The following is an 18,211-nucleotide window of genomic DNA, read 5'->3' on the forward strand; positions in this document are numbered from 1 at the left end:
CTGCGGGGCGCCTGTTGCTTGACAGAGGAGTAACAGCGCAGAGGGGGCCAACCGTTACGAGGGACTACGTAGAGGGAGGATGGCCGTCCCAAGCAAGAAGAGGGTGTCGATTGCTCGCCTCATGAGAGACCCCGAAGAGATGAGCAATTGCCGTCCTTGGCCCGCCGCGAAACTCCTTTCGAATCAATCGAATACAATGCGCATCTTACTACTCCAGGCATGACAGCGTGCTACATCACGACGACAGGACACTAGCGCGTGGTTGAACAGAAACGGCGCACGATGCCTTGATTTTGGTGGACACAGGAGAGAGTGTCGAGCGCTGATGTTTTCTATAGATATAAGAAGGATCCTGTTACCTTGCGGAGTCAGCAGAACCGTACCCAACTGTTGGATGCCCTCAGAGCGGGGTAGCCTACCTTGCTTTACCTTACAATCCCTCGCCTTGCGCCCAGCTCTTCTCCCTTGGATATTTCTGCAGTGCCTGTCCGGCTACGAAATGCCGGCTTCCCACCTCTCCTGGCGGTCTCGAGCACGAATTGGGGGTTAGCCGAAAGCTAAACTGACGCTATGTAATCTCGCGAGACCACTGAGGGATGATCTAATCAGATGATCTTATCAGATCGTCCCTCTAGCCTGCATGAGTCTTCAGCGTGTTGCCGCACCACTCACCAAAAAAAGCATGTGCTTGCTGGTGGGTAGGTAGCCAGGGTGAGGAGGGGCCTTCCTGCATGGTGGCTTGCGGCGTTGACGAGGGATTTCGTCGAGTTTCGACCGCGGGCTTGTCGTCCGCCAGGAGGGTTTCTCTTTTTCGCTTTCGTGCTTGTCGCGACGGGCAATCGAGTCGACAGAGTCTCCCGACAGTGTGCCGCGACATAAGCGCTCACAATGTTTGGTGTTTCCAACTCGCTTCTGGCCTTCAGCGCCGCCGTGGCGGCCCTGGTGTTTGGCGTCTTCAAGCTCGTGCGCGCACGCCTGTTCTTCAGAAATCTCGTAAGTCGCCCACGTCCAGCCTCAATTTCACCACACCGGGCCCGTTCCGCGCCCGACCCAGCTCGACGATGAACTGACTGCGAGGGGGTGTCAAAAACAAACAGCCTCAACCGCCAGGCCACTCACTCCTGTTCGGCCACATCGGCGTCTTCCAGGACGTCATGGCGCGGTTCCCGGCCAACACGCACCCGCAGCACTTTTACACATACATGTCGCACAAGTTTGCGCTGCCGGGCATCTTTTACATAGACACGTGGCCCTTCATGGAGCCGCAGATGGTCATCACGGACCCGGACGCCGCCATGCAGGTGCTCTCGGTGAGCTCATACCCCAAGCACCCGACCATTGAGAACTTTCTGCGCCCCTTCACCGGCAAGGACAGCATCGCGGCGTCCAACGGCGAGCGCTGGAAGGCGAACCATCGCATGGTCGGCTCGGGCTTCACACCGACGTACGTCAAGCCCATGCTCGGCATGATTGCCGAGCAGGTGCTCGTCTTCCACGCGCGGCTGCGCGCCCTGGCCCGTGACGATGACGCCGCCTTTTCGATGGAGGAGGAGAGCGCCAAGATGGTCTTTGACGTTGTCGGCAAGATTGTCTTTGGGTACTCGCTCGAGGCGCAGAGGGAAGGGTCGCCGTTGCTGCACGATCTGCGCGCGTCCATCAGCCCGGCGACGACGGTGCTCGGCAGCTGGAACCCGCTTACGAGGCGGCGCGCGCAGGCCGAGCTCGAGGCGCTGAGGAGGCGGGTGCACGATACGCTCGCCGCGTCGATGACGGAGAGGCATAAGACGTTCTTGGATGAAAAGGCGCTGCCTTCAAGGCGGCAGGCGCGAAGCATCATGGACCGCATTGTTTTGGACCGTATCCAGGCGCTGCCGGGTGTGCCTCTTGACGAGAGGTTCTTCGAGGACGCCGTGACTAAGTGAGCATTCGTTGCCCCTTATTTTGTTGCCTCTTGTAAAACGGGGGAAAGGACAGCAGCAATGAATATCGAGCGAGCTAACGAATCCAGCCTGAAAGCACTGCTGCTCGGCGGCCACGGCACAACGACGGACACGTTCACCTTTGCAGCGATGCTCCTGAGCGTGCACCCCGAAGCCATGGCGCGTCTGCGCAGGGAGCACGACGAGGTCTTCGCGCCGGGCCTCGACGCGACGGTCGCCCTGATCGAAGAGGACCCCAAGCGGACCAACAGGCTCGAGTACACCAACGCCGTCATCAAGGAGACGCTGCGCTTCTTCCCCATCGGCTTTACCATCCGCGCGGCGCCGCCGGGCACGACGTCGCTCTCGTGGCAGGGGCGCGCGTACCCCGTCGAGGGCGTCATGGTCGTGCCGTGCGCGCACACGTCGCACATGGACGCCTCGCTCTGGGGCGATCCCAAGGTCTTCCGCCCGGAGCGCTTCCTCGGCGAGGAGGGGGCGGCGACGCACCGGTATGCGTGGCGGGCGTTTGAGAGGGGGCCCCGTGCGTGCATTGCGCAGGATCTGGCCATGGATGAGCTGCGGGTCATGCTGCTGCTGACGGCGCGGTGGTTTGACTTCGAGACGGTGGTCGAGGGCACGAGTGAGAGGGTGATGTACATGGATCTCGACAAGCTGGTGGGCGATCTGGCGTTCCAGGAGATTGGCATGGAGGCGCGGCCTAGGTCTAGCATGAGGATGAGAGTGAAGCTCAGGGAACCGGCTTCATCTCAGGAGTAGGTGAGGCATGCATGGGTGCTGTTCGAAATCCAGAGCGCCTCTAGCTTGAGCTTATGTCTGATCCATCTCTAACCGTTCATTCCACAGACGCTTTTCCCAGCCACGATCTAGCAACTTCTGAGGCGTCGACTGAACTGCCCCCCTTTCGAGGCCTGGACGAGATGCATCTTTGGAGACTCCATGGGTACACGGGTGAGGTGAGAGATGGAGGGACGCGAGGCCTACAGTAGTATGACGCCACGCTGTGGTTAGTTCCTCTCTGGTACAGCAAAACAGACTCTCGCGCGCATTACTGTTGGTCAAAATGGTTCATGTCATATCCATACGTCTTGACATGTCAATTTTTTCATGCAAGAAGCACTACACAAGAGCAAGCAAAGAGCCACGTGAGAGGCCAATCTCAAAGGTGGCCATGAGTCGGCCGTGTATTGCGTCGTATTCGCAGAAGGAAAGGAGCTCTACACCAACGGCGACGATATGCAGAGGCAGATAAATGGGTGGGATATACAAGACATGTCACACTGGGGCTCATCGGAAGCCCCTCGCAGGGTGCTCGCGCGAAAAAAGAGCGCGCGCGCCTCAGCAAATCTCCCAGAGGGGCCGCGGAAGGTCGTGACTGGCGTTGGGCCCCCTGTGGTTGGTCTCGAGTTGTTTCGAGCCAATGTAGACGACGCGTCGGGCGGGTGTCCCTGTTGTGACGGAGCGCGACTCGAGGCCGTAGTAGTCGGAGATGGAGTGTGTGAGCCAGCGCCTGCGAAAAGACCAAGTCAGTAAACGATTCCTCGTGGGGCCGCTTCTCGGGGGGGAACCAACTTGAAGGACGCGCTCTCGTCGTCGCCCAGCTCGTCAAAGACAACGCCTGTCTCGAGGTTGCCGCTGCCGTCGTCGCGCGTCGCCTTCTTCCAGCCCTGCGCCTTGGCAGCGGCAGCAGCGGCAGCAGCAGGCGTGGGCTGGTTCTTGCGGCCAACGAAGACAATCTCCTCGTCCTCGCTGTCCAGGCCCTCGGCATCCGTGTCCTCGTCTACGGGGGCGTCGCCGCGCTGCTGGCGCACAAAGTTGCGGACGGGCTCCTCGAGGAAACGGACCCAGTTCTTGATGGCGGGGGACCGCTTGGTGTAATCGCGCAGGTCGCGCGGCACCATGCCGGCGCCGCGGCCGGTGGCGGATCCGTTGGCGAGCTGCTGCGTCTTGCGGCGGGCCTGCTGGGCGAGAGACTTTGTGTCGAGGCGCTGGCGGACAGAGGCCGACGTGGGCGAGTCGCGATCCCAGAAGGCGGCGAGGTGGTAGGGAACGTGGTGGATGGGGTGTGTCGGGCGAGGCTCAAAGTCGGAGGGGATGGGCGGCTGGGCGTTGGGCACGCCGATGAGGCGGTCTGGAGGGAGGCGCTGTCAGCACGTGGTAGCGTAGGAAGGGGTCGAGGCGTGTCTCGCATCAGACAAGTCAGGCCTGTGACCAGATGGGGACTCACCATTCTCCCAGCGGCGGCGCTGTCGGCTGCCTTCGCTGCCCTTCAGCGCGGCATCTCTCGACTTCAAGCTGTCACGACGGCTCAGGGGCCTTCGAATGGGGTCGGCACGCGGATCGACTGCGATGGTGACTGTTCGTCTCGTCCCTTCAGCCTGGGGCTTGTCCTCCGTCTGCTTGGGAGCTTCGTCCAGCGGGATGGTGAGTGGCGAACCGGTACCTCGCGCGATGGGACTGACGCTCAGGGATTGGAGGGCGGAGATGGTCCAGGCCTCAATATCGATGACGCCGGGCGGTGTCGCATGGTTGTTCTGGCGTGAAGGGGTCCTTGGCGACGGCGAGGCTGCCTTACCAGCTGGTGATGCAGCCGGACGCGGGGCCTCAGATGGAGGGGGCACAGCGCTGTAAAGGCCAGGCATAGTGGCGATGCGGGGTAGCGATTGCCAACGGGGGATGGGTGTGAAGGGGATTCCTGCGAGACCAATGGCTCGGTCGAGGGTCGAGGAGATGAAGGATGCAAAAGGTGAAGATGCCTCTGGCGAACGGACAGAGGTCGAAGCTTATCAGCAAGGAGAGCAGGTCGATGGCGATGACCGGCGGCGGCCTCGAGTCATCATGGCCACGGCGTCCAGCACGTGGAAGGCGCGCGCAGAGGGAAGGCTGCAGCTGGTGGCAGGTGTGAGGCATCGAGCGGCGTGATGAGTCATTGATCGTGGCCGGTGCCTTCCATTGCTTGGCCACGATGCCCTGAGGTTGGCCAGCCGTGGTTCTGTGCTTCAGTGCTTCACGAGATGAACAAACTCGCCATGTGAAGGCAACTCGCCATGTGAAGGCAACTCGCCATGTGAATGCAGTCATGTCAGACTTGCCACAAGATATACCAATGGTGCCAACGATTCGACTTGGTCAACGGAGGTCTTCAATGACTGGTGCAAACATGTGATTCTGGCATCAATCCCATCGTCCCTCAATCCGGCCCCAATCCAGTGGCGGCTTCCTCCTCAAGTCAGCCAGCCTCTTGGTAACATGGGATCTCTGCACGGCAGGCAAGCACCGAGCATGCAGACACGGTCCCTCGTCATGCGGCTCCGCCCTCCCATGCAGCCTGGCCTTGTCCTTTTGGGAAGGTTGACAGACACGGCCCATTGCGCCATTCTCGACAGAGCATGGGCCGGATGACGACACGAAGAGGTTGGCAGCCGCGGTCATTTATCGTCGGGCATTTATTTCTTCTGTCGATTCACGGCAACAATTCCGAGCCATGAACATGAAGGGAATTGGCATCAGCCTCGCACCCATTGAACCCAACCTACATTGAAGCCTACCCATCGACCACAAACCAGGCAGGCAGCGCCGGACCAGATAGTCAGGAGGCACCGGCGGAAAAGCGGGTCGCTTCGGCATGGCGGGGCCGGCTCTTGCGTGCTCGCCCCGTGGACTGACGATCCGCCGTTCCTCCTTACGACCTGCCCTGTTGGGGATGCCCATCCACCATGTTCTTTTCTGTCAAGCCATGGTCCGGTCAACCATGAATTGTGCGGACGATCGACCGACGGCCTGGGCGGATCGCGACATGCGCCACGCCTCCAGTCCGTCTGGGGGCGCTGACTTGACCATACCCGGTTCGTCAGCTCGTCAGCACGCGCCCTCTCTTCCTCTGCGCCGTCTCTGACTGTTGCATACGCACTCGACCGCTTCAGAGCGTTGCACCCGCCGTCCCTCCGCCAAGGCACCGCGCCAGCACACCACTATGCCGCACGTGGAGATGGCACAGGTAGCTTCCTAACTCGGAAACCGATGGCCATGGACGCTGCTCTGATGTGCTGCATAAATACTCTTTCAACAGGACCCTCTACGCTGGCTGTCGGTCTACGCGTCCTTTGGCAGGCTCATCCTTCTCTTTGACCGGTATCCCTGGAGCTCTCTCTCTCTCTCTCTCTCCTGCTTCGCCATGAAGTTCCGAACCGCCACCCTCGCGGTCCTCGTCGCCGCCGTCGCCGCCACCGAGTTTGTCACCTACGACGGCTACCAGGTCTTCCGCGTCGCCACGGGCAGCGACACGGCCACCGTCCAGGCCCAGCTCGAGGCCCTCGATGCCATTGTCGAGGATGACCACCACGCGCCCGGCCACCTCGACGTCGCCATCGCCCCCGAGAACCTCGACGCCTTCAAGGCCCTCGGTCTCGCGAGCGAGCTGCTCCAGGAGGATCTCGGCGCCGACATTGCGGCTGAGAGCCAGGGCAACGTCTACCAGCGGAGTACGTCTTCTCTTTCAGCTGTTGCGTGGCCGAGACAAAGACTTCCCCCCACGTCATTCGTCCGCACCGTTGAAACTTTGAATGGCTGGCGCTGTCGCTGTTACTGACTCTCTCTCCCTCCCTCTTCACACAGGGCAAAATGATGATTCTACGCTGCCCGACCTGTCCTGGTGGGACGCCTATCACCCTTACGCCGAGCACGGCGACTTCTTCGACGACCTGCACGCTTCGTTCCCCAACAACTCGGAGCTTTTCGTCGCCGGCAAGTCGTACGAGGGCCGTGACATTTACGGCATTCACTTCTGGGGCAAGGACGGCAAGGATGCGAACCCTGCCGTGTCGTGGCACTCGACCGTCCACGCCCGCGAGTGGGTGTCTGCTCTGGTACGTGGCGGAACTCTGGTTCGGGTGAAAACGAAGAGTCGACGACAGCGTCCGTTCGAAACCCAAGGCTAACGGCCGCAGACGACCGAGTACCTCGCTTACAAGCTCATCTCGGGTTATCTCGAGGGCGACAAGGGCACCCAAGCTCTCGTCGACAAGTTTGACTACTACGTCATTCCCTTTGTGAACCCCGACGGTGCGTGTCTCAGCATGCTCGCTCTACAACGTTCCAACCCCGCTAACCCAACCCCCAGGTTTCGTCTTCACCCAGACGTCAACCCGCCTCTGGCGCAAGAACCGTCAGCCCCGCGCCAACACGACGTGCGTCGGCACCGACGGCAACCGCAACTGGCCCTTTGGCTGGCACTACCCGGGCGGCGCCTCGGACAACCCCTGCGGCGAAACCTACCGTGGCCTCGCCGCCGCCGACACGCCCGAGATTGCCTCGCTCGTCGCCTGGACCGAGACGGTCAAGGCCAAGCACGGCGTCAAGCTCTTCATCGACTTCCACTCCTACGGCCAGTACGCCCTGCAGCCCTACGGCTACGACTGCTCCGTCGTGCCCCCCAACTTTGAGCGCCAGGTCCACGTCGCCAAGTGCTACGCCGACGCCGTCTTCGCCGTCCACGGCTCCAAGTACGTCTACGGCTCCAGCTGCCGCGAGCTCTACGCCACCACCGGCAGCGCCCCCGACTTCCACTCGGGCGCCGTCGAGGCCGAGTTTGCCTGGACCATTGAGCTGAGGCCCGCGTCCGCTGGCGCCGGCGGCTTTGTCCTGCCGCCCGAGCAGATCCGTCCCAACGTCGAGGAGCAGTGGGCTGGTCTGCAGTACGTCCTGTCCGTCGCGTAAGCCGCTACAGGCCGAGCGTACGCATAGCGTGGTTGCCATTCGATTCATCCATCGAGGCTCGCTCTGTTGTATTGTATGCACGTATGCTTCATGATTATCAATCCTCGTGTCGTGTGCCTACGTGATTGTGATTTTTCACTTACAAACTGGGCAACACCAGTTGTGCGAGATGCCTCCGAAAGCTGTCTTGGTGCTCTTGTCAGACACGAGTAGGCGGGGACACAAATGAGGTGTGTTCGAGTTCTCTAATCATACATCCAGCCGAATTCCCAACTATGCGCCTCTTGATTGGGGTTTGACCGTAGTGAGTAAATGGACATGTTCAATATCGTGCTCTTGTAATCATTGCGCATCCCTTGCTGCAATTCACAGCAAGAATTTTCGTTTTCCGATCGTAATTCGTTCTGTATTCATCGAAATGAGCCATCTGCTTCAGAACAGACTTGGCACACTGTCTTCATACACAACATCATGTATCAGACCGCTCTCGATATTGCGTCTGAGATTGCCGCAGCATGACCAGACAGCCAATACATGGGTCGAGCGCAAAGACGTATCTGAATGGCAAAGGTCTCGGCGTCGGCACCTCGAGAATCATGAGCATTGGACCTGAGTCACTAGGCCATGCCTTACATCGGTAGTCAAGTATGTCGTGGCATTGGATGGTCCTCGAAAAGCCCGGTCCCCGGCTGCCTGGGCTCCGCTATCCTCATTTTCAAACCCGCGGCTCTGGGAATGGCATTTGGCTGGTATCTCCTGAGATGTCTCCGCCAGTCCCGTGGTCCATGCTGAAGGCAACAACTCCGAAAGACAACTGCATTTGAGGATCTCAGAATACTATTGCAAAGTAAGGCATCGACTGCTACTGCGAAGGCTCATGTTCGTGTCTGTCATACTACACAAAGAGTTTCAAAGGCCGAGTTCGGCTGGCCAACTGAGAGAGAAGTTCTCTCAGATGCCAGACCCGGGAAGATATTCACTGCAAGCCTCGCAATACCTGGCTGGTCTAGGTATAGTACGGGCTGTCTGAAATGGGAGTCTCCTTCCTCGGCTATAAATATTCTCATTCCAAGCCTGGCCATATTGCCGGACCTGTGAAGTTCCGATTCCCCGGAGAGCATCACGTACCCGAAGAGTCTGACGCCAGGTTCGTCAATCTGGTCCTGATTTCGGCGTAGCGATCGATCTGGTACGCCTTTGGATCTGCCACGTTGGATTGACATTGGAACTCGCGACTGATGGCGAAATTCGCAGGGAAAGTATCGAAATGATGTGCGGGAAGCGCAGTCTCGTCTGCATCCACATTGAACAAATCATGGTCTCGATCAGTTGTAGACGCACCATACTCCAGAAAATGAACTTCCTTTCCCACAATCTCCAGCCCACAACATACTTTGTCAAGGCCACATTGTCCCACAAGAAGGCGCATGAGAGCCAAGTTGCGCCGTTGATTTCGATTCGAATGGACGTTCACTAGTTGCCTTGCCAACGTCTCGTGCTACTCATCATATCAGACCATGTATGACAGGTCGTTCCAACGCCATTAGAAGCCATTTTTTGACTCCGGAACTCCGACACATCTCGATATCCTACACAGCAACCTCGAGTGGAGCTTTGAGTCCATCAACCCTTCATCGCCACGAATTTAAGCTTGGCTCTCCCCTAGTTGCCGCTTCACAAGGGCAGGGTCCAGGCCCATCCACCACAGGCTGTCTTGGCGAGAAGGATTCCGCCCAACCCAACCCCTGAAGCTGCAGGCGCACGGAGATCAATCGCGACCAGGCATCAGCATTTGCGCCGTGGGGATTGGCCGTGCGGCTCGCCCCCAGGACACAGAGGCATAGGCAGCGAGATAGGATCCAATGAGCACCAGACGCGCTCGACATGTTCCTCGCCAGCGTCTCGGGCCTTGCAGTCGAAACAGGGTTTGCCGATTGTCAACATACGTTCCTGAGAGCAGTCTTGTCGCCATCACCAACAGGCTTGATCGGGGACCAAATCCTTCCGGACTCTCGGAGGTTCTCCGCCATATAAGTCCAACATGATGGCTGCCACCACCACCAATCCGCTTCTCATCGCAGTCCTCCATCCTCTTTGATAGATACCTAGCAATCCTCCACAGCGAGTCAGGCCGTCCCATCAGGTTTTATGCCCTCCCTCCCTGTCTCTCTCTCTCCAGCAACGTCCAAGATGCAATCCCTCATCGACACGACCAAGGCCTCGTCCAGCAAGCAAGCGGCGGCGCCGTGGCCCTCCACCTTGCCAGTCGACCCCGACCACGACCACGACCACGACCACGACCACGACGCCGCCACCGAAACGGCCCCGCCGCCGTTCCGCCGCCGCCGCCTCACGCCCTGGAGCCCCGCCTGGCACTGGGCCAAGCTCGGGCTCCGCTGCGCCGCGACCATGGTCGCCGTCGCCGGCATGCCCGTCGCCGCCGCGACGCACGGCGAAGGCACGCGCGCGCCCCTGCGCTTCGGGCTGCCGGCGCACGTCGTGGCGCTGGCGTACGACCTGGCCGAGTGGGCCGTGGTGCAGCGCCACTTCAAGGCGCGGCGCGGCATGCGGCCCGCCGTCACGGCCGCCGCCGAGGCCTTCCTCGTCGTGCTGCACGCCGTCCTGCTGGCGCTCTACCTGTACATCATGCTCGGCGGCTACTGGGCGCCCAACTGGTTCGGCCGCGGGGGCAAGGGGTGGCCGGTTCTGTGCATGGGGATCGCCATGTGAGTGTGCTTCCCTCGTCCCCCCCCCCTTTGCGCGGCAGCAGCCGTTTCAACAACACATGACGTGGCTTTTTTCCTTTTTCTTGTTGTTTCAATGTACAAAAAAAGCTGACCTCGGCAGCGTGGTGCGCATCGCACTCATGGGACGAGCCGCGAACGAGGTGTACCGCCTCAGAATGACAACGCCCAGCGGGGACGCGATCCAGTACTTCCACGATGCCGACACGAACGAACCGCCGGTGCGCGTTGTCGTTCCATCTTGGCATGGCGTCGATGCGGAGGCCGGCGGGATGGAGCCGCCATCGGGCTATCGGGATGCTGACGAGCAGGGAAGCACGGACAAGGTGTTTCTGCCGAGTCCATCGCGCGAGTAGCTGCCGAGGACGGCATCTGTTTGAGTTGGGACCATGATGAGAAATGACGGCGGCAATTGTAAGCGGGCGATATCATGGGCAGATGGATCATGGGCAGACAGATCATGGGCAGACAGATCACGGAGGGAGAATGAGGCTGAACCCGGGTCTCAGCGGATCGAATCGCAGAGGATTGATTCTCTTGGCAAGACTACAAGCAGATCGAACAGAGATGCATGCTCCACCAGCACTTCACTACCACATCTGACGTATGCCTGCTATCAGACGAATCACACGCGATCATCGTGATGCATGGCTCATGGCCACCAGGTCGCACAGCGTCAGCGCCGGGCGCTGCAGATAAGAGAAAGCATATCGAGAGACACAACAACGTCACACTGCTCTCGCCTGGCCCTCTGGGCGTCCAACACTTGGTAGCACCACCCTCAAGCCCTCGACGGATGGCATGGCATCCTGGCATGGCCTCCCACAGATCGGCTCGAGGGGCCCTCAACGCCTGTACGGCCAACGTGTCCAACAACCCCGCATCCCTCACACGAACGGATGGCGCCGGCCGAGTGAACCCCCGCCTACCGTCGGCTCAGCCGGCGCCGATACGACCCCGCGCCCGCACGAGCATGAGGGGAAACGCCGCCGGCGCACCCGTGACAGGCGGCCCATGCTAGCTGCTCCCCTGTGCCCTTACCACTCTCTGTAGCATGCCGGCTGTTTCTTTCTCTCCTCTTCGCACTTGGTGACCGCTCTGGACCCCCTTCCATCCGGGTCATCGAACTAATTACCTAACAAGCGGCGGACCGCCTGTCTTCTTGGTTTCGGCTCTTGGCCTGTCGCGCGCCAGAGCCACGACATGGCCCCTCGATCCAATGACGTAAAAGTACATGGTACGGCGCGGCTCCAGAGCGGCCTGCTGACCTGCTCTGGTGAGACGTCCCCAAAAAAAACACAAAAAGTCAAGGAGAGGGAGGGGGCGTGGTCGCAGAGGAAGCGAGACGGCTCTGTCGAAACCTGGAACGCGCGGGGGCCAAGGGACCACCCGCCAGAGAAACAAGCATTGACACAACGCATGATTCGCACCGAGTGAAGCAGGATAAGGCAGGTCAGGTCAATGTTGAGGGGGGTGGTGGGGTCGTCTCTCGCCATCCTCGCCAGTCTCGAGCTGGAGGGCGTGCGTAGGGCGTGGAAAATGGGGAAAAGCAGAAGACGACGAGAGGAAGAAAGAAAATGGAACTCGGGGGGGTTCGTTCATTGACTCGTCTGGCGCTTATAAGCCCCATTTACCCCAGACTTCGCTTGGCTCGCTCGCTCGCCCGCCCACCTTCGTCTCATTCGCCTAAAAGGGTTCCATCACCAGAAAGCCGAGAGCCTCACGCACTCAGCCTCATCACTCCTCACTCCTCACTCATCACCGAAAAGTATCACTTCAACCCTCAACCGTCCATAGTCTTTCAGGGGAAAAAAAAGCACAGTAGTAGAAACAACATGGGTTCTCACGCAGAGGCCCCCGAGCTCGCCCTCGCCATTCCCACGCCGGACGAGCGCACGGCGACGTGGACGGCCACGCACCCCACCTGGGGCGCCGCCCTCGACCTAGACGTCTACCACCGCCGTGAGCACTTCCTGACGACGGTGCCGCAGTCGCGCAACGGCGGCATCACGCACTGGATCCTCACCGACCCCTCGGCCGCCCCCGGCGCCCGCCCGGTGCTCTCCTCCTGCGAGTCCATCCGCAAGCGCTGCCTCGTCGCGAGCCCCGACGGCACCGTCCGCGAGGGCGTCACCCACGGCATCGCCTCCGTCTTCACCGAGCCCCGCTACCGCGGCAACGGCTACGCCTCCAAGATGATGAAGCTCCTGGGCCCACACCTCGCCACCTGGCAGGGCCGCGCCCTCGCCACCGCGCCGCCGTCACCCTCGGCCGCCTCCGGCCGCGGCAGCCCCGGCGGCGCCGCCGACAGCGACCGCGAGGTCGCCTTCTCCATCCTCTTCTCCGACATTGGCAAGACCTTTTACGCCAAGAGCGGCTGGCCCGCCTACGAGTCGGCCCACCTGTCCTTCCCGCCGGCCACGTCGGCGTCTCCAGAAACCGAGACGAAGCCGTCGCCGTCCGCCAACCTGACGCACATCGGCTACCACGAGCTCGCCGTGCTCTGCTCCCTCGACGAGCAGCTGCTCCGCGCGCAGCTGGCGCGTCCCACCTCCGACAGCCGCACGCGCGTCGCCCTGATCCCGGACCTCGACGCCACGCTCTGGCACCTGATGCGCGAGGACTTTATGACGACGCACATCTTCGGCAAGACGCCGACCATCCGCGGCGCCGTCTTCGGCGCGCCGGGGAACCGCGTCTGGGCCGTCTGGACGCGCGGCTACTACGGCGGCCTCAAGAAGCCCGAGGGCAACACGTTCCACATCCTGCGTGTCTCCATCGAGGACGAAGACGCCGCCGACGAGGCGTACCTGGCCGAGGCCATGGGCGCCATTCTCGGGCTCGCGCGGGAAGAGGCCGCTGCGTGGAAGGTGAACAATGTCGAGCTGTGGAACCCGACGGCGAAGCTGCGGGCTGCCATCGACAGGGCGGGTTTGCCACACGAGTTTGTCGACAGGCAGGACACGAGCATCGCGTGCCTCATGTGGTACGGTGATGGCGAGGTTGATTGGGTTGCCAACGAGAAGTTTGGCTGGTGTTAGTGCGTCTGCGGTTGGTGTAGGGGCAAAAGGGAGTATCGCTTGCAGTAGATGGCAGCATCGCAACCTCTAGAAATCAGTAGCAAACAGCTGAAGCATGCATGCGCGCCGCGTACACACATACAGATGAGCAGGGGAGTCTTCGCAACGGCAACAGGTTGGGTAACAAGAGAAAGAGAGAAAGAGAAAGAGAGAGAGAGAGAGAGAGAAGCAATGAGCAGGCATACCAAGGTATCATTGCGAAGTTGGTCCATCTATGAATCAGCTCTAGGTGTTCCTACACGTGCACCCCATTTTCATCCTCGTAGCGTTCTCGTCTCGGTTCGTCATCTCGTCTTTGTGAGCCCTCGGACCGCAGCCGCGCGCTGTCCTCCTTTAGTGGCCGTGGCCATCGTCCTCCTCGCCGCGCTGCTCGGGATCCAGCTTGATAAGTGTGTCGATGCGCATAATGCTGATGCACGCCTCCACGGCACTCTTGAGTTGCCTCGTCTTGCTGATCGTCGGCTCCAGCACGCCGGCCTTGATCTCGTCAATGACCTTACCGCGGGTCAGATCGAGGCCGTAGTTCTTGTAGGCCTTCTTCCGCGCCACCGACTTCTCGTCCTCGTTGCCCTCACCCTCCTGGATGCGCTGTGAGAGCGCGTGCCTCGAACGCAGTTGTGCCACGAGCTCCGACGCATCCTTGGCGGCGTTGACCGCCAGCGTCTTGGGAATCACAAGCAGCGACTGTGCAAACTCGCCGATCGCCAGCTGCTCACGCGAACCCACTGTGCCGGCAAACTCCTCGAGGTAAATGTGAAGCGCCGTCTCGACGGCACCGCCGCCGGGCACAATCGTGCCGCTCTCCAGTGTCCTCTTGACGGCGCACAGAGAGTCGTGCACAGAGCGCTCCATCTCGTCGAGCGAGAAATCATTGGGGCCGCGCAGAATGATGGATGCCGAGGACAGGGACTTGGTACCCTTGACGAGGATGCACTCATCGTCGGAGATGCGCTCCTGAACAACCTCCTCGGCGTGGCCGAGGTAAGCGGGGTCGAACTTCTCGTCGCCGTTGAGATCGGAGAGAGTGCTGAGAAGGGTGGCACCGGTCGCCTTGGCGATACGACGCAGATCCTCCTTCTTACACCGCCTCACACCCATGGCGCCACGCTCGACAAACATCTTCAGCACGAGGTCGTCGATACCCTTGGTAGTCAAGATGACATTGGCACCGGCCTTGAGAATCATCTCCACCCTGTCGATCACCATGCCAGCCTCGCGTGCGCGGATCTGCTCGAGCTGCTGGGGGTCGTCAACGGTGATCTGGACGCCGAGCTTCATGCGCTCCTTCTGGAGGTTCATGTCGAGAACGGCAATCTTAGCATCTTGTATTCTGGTGGGCATGGCCTGGGAGGCGACTGTGCAGTTGAGGGCGTAGCCCTTGACGAGGACCGACTCGAGGACACCCTTGCCGTGGGCCTTGAGGATGTTGACAGCCTTGACGGGGTACTTGCTCTCGTTGCGGTTGTTGGTCGTCTTGACGGACTGCATGGCGTCAACGACCATGTTGGCGAAGAAGTCGGAATCGGCGCCGATGATCTTGCTGGACATGGACGTCTTGGCGATGTTGATGAGGGAGTCGCGGCCGATGTTCTCAACCTTGGTGCTGATGTTCTCGTTCATGTACTTGACAGCCTCGCGCAGGGCGAGCCTGTAACCAGTAATGATGGTGGTCGGGTGAATCTTGTTGTTCATGAGCTCGTTGCCCCTCCGCAGCAGCTCAGCCGCGATGAGCACGACCGATGTGGTTCCATCGCCGACCTCCTTGTCTTGTTGTTGCGCCAGGTCGACGAGGATCTTGCCGGCAGGGTGCTCGACGTCGAGGAGGCTGAGAATGGTCGCGCCGTCGTTGGTGACGGTGACGTCCTGGGGGACAGGTCAGCTCAGGTCAAAGTCCAGGGGAGGGGAGGAAGGGGGGGGGGGTTGGTCAGCAGCGAGCCAGGGGAAGGCATACACCAATGTCGTCGACCATCATCTTGTCGAGGCCGCTGGGGCCGAAGGAGCTCTTGACGACATTCGCAATGGCCTGGGTCGCAAGGACTGAAAGAAAAAAACGTCAGCAAAAAAAGGAAAAGAAAGAGGCATCACGGAGATGCAAGTTGCGAGCCTACCGTTCTGGTCTCTGATATCACTGCCAGAGATCTTCTGGCCGCCGAGGAACAGGGTACCGCTCCCGGACTGCTCGAACATGGACGCCATCGTTCAAGGTGTGCAGGAAATCCGATAATGGGTGATGGAATGGGCTGCCGACGTCGGTTGTCGTGGGGAAGCAAGCTCGGATTTTTCGTGATGCCCGGTGCTATGCTGAAGGGGGGGTGGGTGGGATCTCCTGGTTCAAGGTCGATTCTGTCTCTGTGCCTGGACGGCGATGGAAGCTCCTGGTGCCGCTACGGACTGTGTGCCGCCTGGCAGCAGCAACTTTTTTTCGGTCGGGCAGTTCTTCCTGATGCCGGCGGGCTGTGGCTGATGCTTGTCACTCACCGCCTTCCCATTGGGCACAGCTGATTGGGCGATAAAGGTTCCAGCCACAGTACCCCTCAATGCGACGCACAGCCTTGAGCGGGCAGCGGGCAGCGGGCAGGCGCGTCCAGGGGCCCTGATCATTTGGGCCAGGTCCTTTTTCGTGCGGTGGCTCCTGCCGTGTTTCTGTTTCTGGTGCGGGGCAACTTTTATTGAGGGACCTCCTCGTACAGTGGAGGGGAGGGGCCAAGGCACATCGTAGTAGACCTCCCGCTGCCCAAATCATTCCCCTTCCTCCCCCCCTCCATCGCGTGTGTATGCCGGTGACTCAGTCCTCCCTTGGGCGTCCCTTTTCTTGCCGCCTCTCTCCATTCTTATCTCTTCCAACGACAACACTCGACCATCGTATCCATCCTTGATTGCAATGGCCGATTCCGAGCAGAAGCCCCAGGAGCAGCAGGCTCAGGCCGCCCAGGGGGACCAGCCCGCCGCCCCTGCCGGTCCCTCCAAGAGCGCTCTCAAGAAGGCTGAGAAGCAGGCCAAGATGGCCGCCGATAAGGCTGCAAAGGCCGCCAAACAGGCCTCCCTCCCCGTCGTTGGTGGCAAGAAGACGGACGACATCATCGGCATCACCGTCTCCAAGAGCGAGGACTTCTCGGCTTGGTACCAGGAGGTCGTCCTCAAGGCCGAGATGGTCGAGTACTACAACGAGATTGCCGGCTTTTTCATCTTGCGCCCCGCCTCCATGTACATCTGGAGCGCCATTCGCAAGTGGTTCTCCGACAAGATCGAGCTCATGGGTGTCGAGGAGACGAGCTTCCCCATTTTCCTGTCGTCCAAGTCGCTGGAGAAGGAGAAGGACCACGTCGAGGGATTCGCCCCTGAGCTGGCCTGGGTCACCAAGGCGTAAGAATCTTCCCATCGGCGCAATCCCCACGCTCTGCTGACATGCCTTTGTACAGTGGCGACAAGGACCTCGAGGTTCCCGTGGCCGTCCGCCCTACCTCCGAAGCCGTCATGTACCCCTACTACTCCAAGTGGATCCGAAGCCATCGCGACCTCCCTCTCCGTCTGAACCAGTGGAACTCGGTCGTCCGCTGGGAAGCCAAGCAGACCACCCCCTTCCTGCGCACCAGGGAGTTCCTGTGGCAAGAGGGTCACACAGCGCATCTGACGGAGGAGCTCGCCGGCAAGGAGGTTCTTGAGATTCTCGAGCTCTACGCTGGCGTGTACGAGCAGCTCCTCGCTGTCCCCGTCGTTCGCGGAACCAAGACGGAGAACGAGAAGTTTGCTGGTGGTTTCTATACTACCACCGTCGAGGGCTACATCCCATCCAACGGCCGTGGCATCCAGGGTGCCACGTCTCACTGCTTGGGCCAGAACTTCAGCAAGATGTTTGACATTACTGTGGAGGACCCCGTCAACAAGGGCAACCACATTCACGTCTGGCAAAACTCGTGGGGTCTGTCGACTCGTGTCATCGGTGTCATGGTCATGATCCACGGTGACGACAAGGGTCTTGTTCTGCCCCCTCGCATCGCCAAGATTCAGGCCATTGTCATCCCCGTAGGCATCACGGCCAAGTTGGCCGCCGAGGACCGCAAGAAGCTCGAGGAGGGCGTCGAGGACATCCGCCACACGCTGAAGAAGGCCGGTGTGCGCACCGAGTCCGACCACCGCGAGGGCTACACCCCCGCCTGGAAGTTCAACGACTGGGAGCTGCGCGGTGTGCCCCTGCGTCTCGAGTACGGTCCCAAGGACGCTGCCAAGGAGCAAGTCAGCTACGCTCGTCGCGACACTGGTGAGAAGGGCCAGATCCCCATCGCCGACCTGGCCACCAAGGTCCCCGAGCTGCTCGAGACGATCCAGTCCGACCTCTACACCAAGGCTGAGAAGTCCTTCCGCGAGCACCGCCTCAAGCTGACCAACTGGGACGAGGTTGTCCCCGCTCTTGATGCCAAGAACGTTGTCATCATTCCCTTCTGCCTCGACGGCAAGTGCGAGGACCGCATCAAGGAGATGACCACAAACTCGAGCCCTGAGAATGAGGCTCTTCCCGAGGGCAAGCGTGCCCCCACAATGGGCATGAAGAGTCTCTGCATTCCCTTTGAGCAGCCCGAGGGGCTCGTCGAGGGCGAGACCAAGTGTCTCAACCCCGAGTGCTCCAGTCACGCCAAGAAGTGGGTCATGTTCGGCAGGAGCTACTAAGTGTGCGACGACGGCAAGGCGGGTGACGACGATGGTGAGAGCGGGGACATGAGGTTGTTTCTGGTAC

At 60.5% G+C, this 18,211-nt stretch overlaps 7 protein-coding genes across 7 annotated transcripts; 5 read left to right on the top strand and 2 right to left on the bottom strand.

Moving 5' to 3' along the window:
- Positions 1 to 888: 888 nt before the first annotated feature.
- D7B24_009225 (uncharacterized protein) lies at positions 889 to 2,699 on the top strand (the record flags this gene model as incomplete). The annotated part of the gene is made up of 3 exons (XM_028643301.1): positions 889 to 993; positions 1,098 to 1,918; positions 2,009 to 2,699. 3 exons carry the CDS (start codon positions 889 to 891, stop codon positions 2,697 to 2,699), a joined length of 1,617 nt encoding a protein of 538 aa, XP_028498352.1.
- Positions 2,700 to 3,278: 579 nt separating this feature from the next.
- Positions 3,279 to 4,582, bottom strand: D7B24_009226 (uncharacterized protein; the record flags this gene model as incomplete). The annotated part of the gene is made up of 3 exons (XM_028643302.1): positions 3,279 to 3,450; positions 3,513 to 4,071; positions 4,168 to 4,582. The coding sequence occupies 3 exons, from the start codon at positions 4,580 to 4,582 to the stop codon at positions 3,279 to 3,281; spliced, it is 1,146 nt and encodes a 381-aa protein (XP_028498353.1).
- A 1,331-nt stretch (positions 4,583 to 5,913) lies between these two features.
- CPB2_4 (corticosteroid- binding protein) lies at positions 5,914 to 7,655 on the top strand (the record flags this gene model as incomplete). Its single annotated transcript, XM_028643303.1, has 5 exons — positions 5,914 to 5,937; positions 6,010 to 6,421; positions 6,555 to 6,805; positions 6,887 to 7,001; positions 7,060 to 7,655. 5 exons carry the CDS (start codon positions 5,914 to 5,916, stop codon positions 7,653 to 7,655), a joined length of 1,398 nt encoding a protein of 465 aa, XP_028498354.1.
- A 2,190-nt stretch (positions 7,656 to 9,845) lies between these two features.
- On the top strand, positions 9,846 to 10,755 carry D7B24_009228 (uncharacterized protein; the record flags this gene model as incomplete). The annotated part of the gene is made up of 2 exons (XM_028643304.1): positions 9,846 to 10,381; positions 10,503 to 10,755. The coding sequence occupies 2 exons, from the start codon at positions 9,846 to 9,848 to the stop codon at positions 10,753 to 10,755; spliced, it is 789 nt and encodes a 262-aa protein (XP_028498355.1).
- Positions 10,756 to 12,234: 1,479 nt separating this feature from the next.
- Positions 12,235 to 13,440, top strand: D7B24_009229 (uncharacterized protein; the record flags this gene model as incomplete). Its single annotated transcript, XM_028643305.1, has 1 exon — positions 12,235 to 13,440. The coding sequence occupies one exon, from the start codon at positions 12,235 to 12,237 to the stop codon at positions 13,438 to 13,440; it is 1,206 nt and encodes a 401-aa protein (XP_028498356.1).
- Positions 13,441 to 13,812: 372 nt separating this feature from the next.
- On the bottom strand, positions 13,813 to 15,675 carry CCT1 (T-complex protein 1 subunit alpha; the record flags this gene model as incomplete). Its single annotated transcript, XM_028643306.1, has 3 exons — positions 13,813 to 15,342; positions 15,431 to 15,516; positions 15,588 to 15,675. 3 exons carry the CDS (start codon positions 15,673 to 15,675, stop codon positions 13,813 to 13,815), a joined length of 1,704 nt encoding a protein of 567 aa, XP_028498357.1.
- Positions 15,676 to 16,360: 685 nt separating this feature from the next.
- On the top strand, positions 16,361 to 18,144 carry D7B24_009231 (uncharacterized protein; the record flags this gene model as incomplete). Its single annotated transcript, XM_028643307.1, has 2 exons — positions 16,361 to 16,842; positions 16,899 to 18,144. 2 exons carry the CDS (start codon positions 16,361 to 16,363, stop codon positions 18,142 to 18,144), a joined length of 1,728 nt encoding a protein of 575 aa, XP_028498358.1.
- Positions 18,145 to 18,211: the final 67 nt, after the last annotated feature.

Source organism: Verticillium nonalfalfae (genome assembly GCF_003724135.2).
Source record: "Verticillium nonalfalfae strain VnAa140/NRRL 66861 chromosome Unknown scaffold_9, whole genome shotgun sequence".
In the NCBI taxonomy this organism is placed as follows: domain Eukaryota; kingdom Fungi; phylum Ascomycota; class Sordariomycetes; order Glomerellales; family Plectosphaerellaceae; genus Verticillium; species Verticillium nonalfalfae.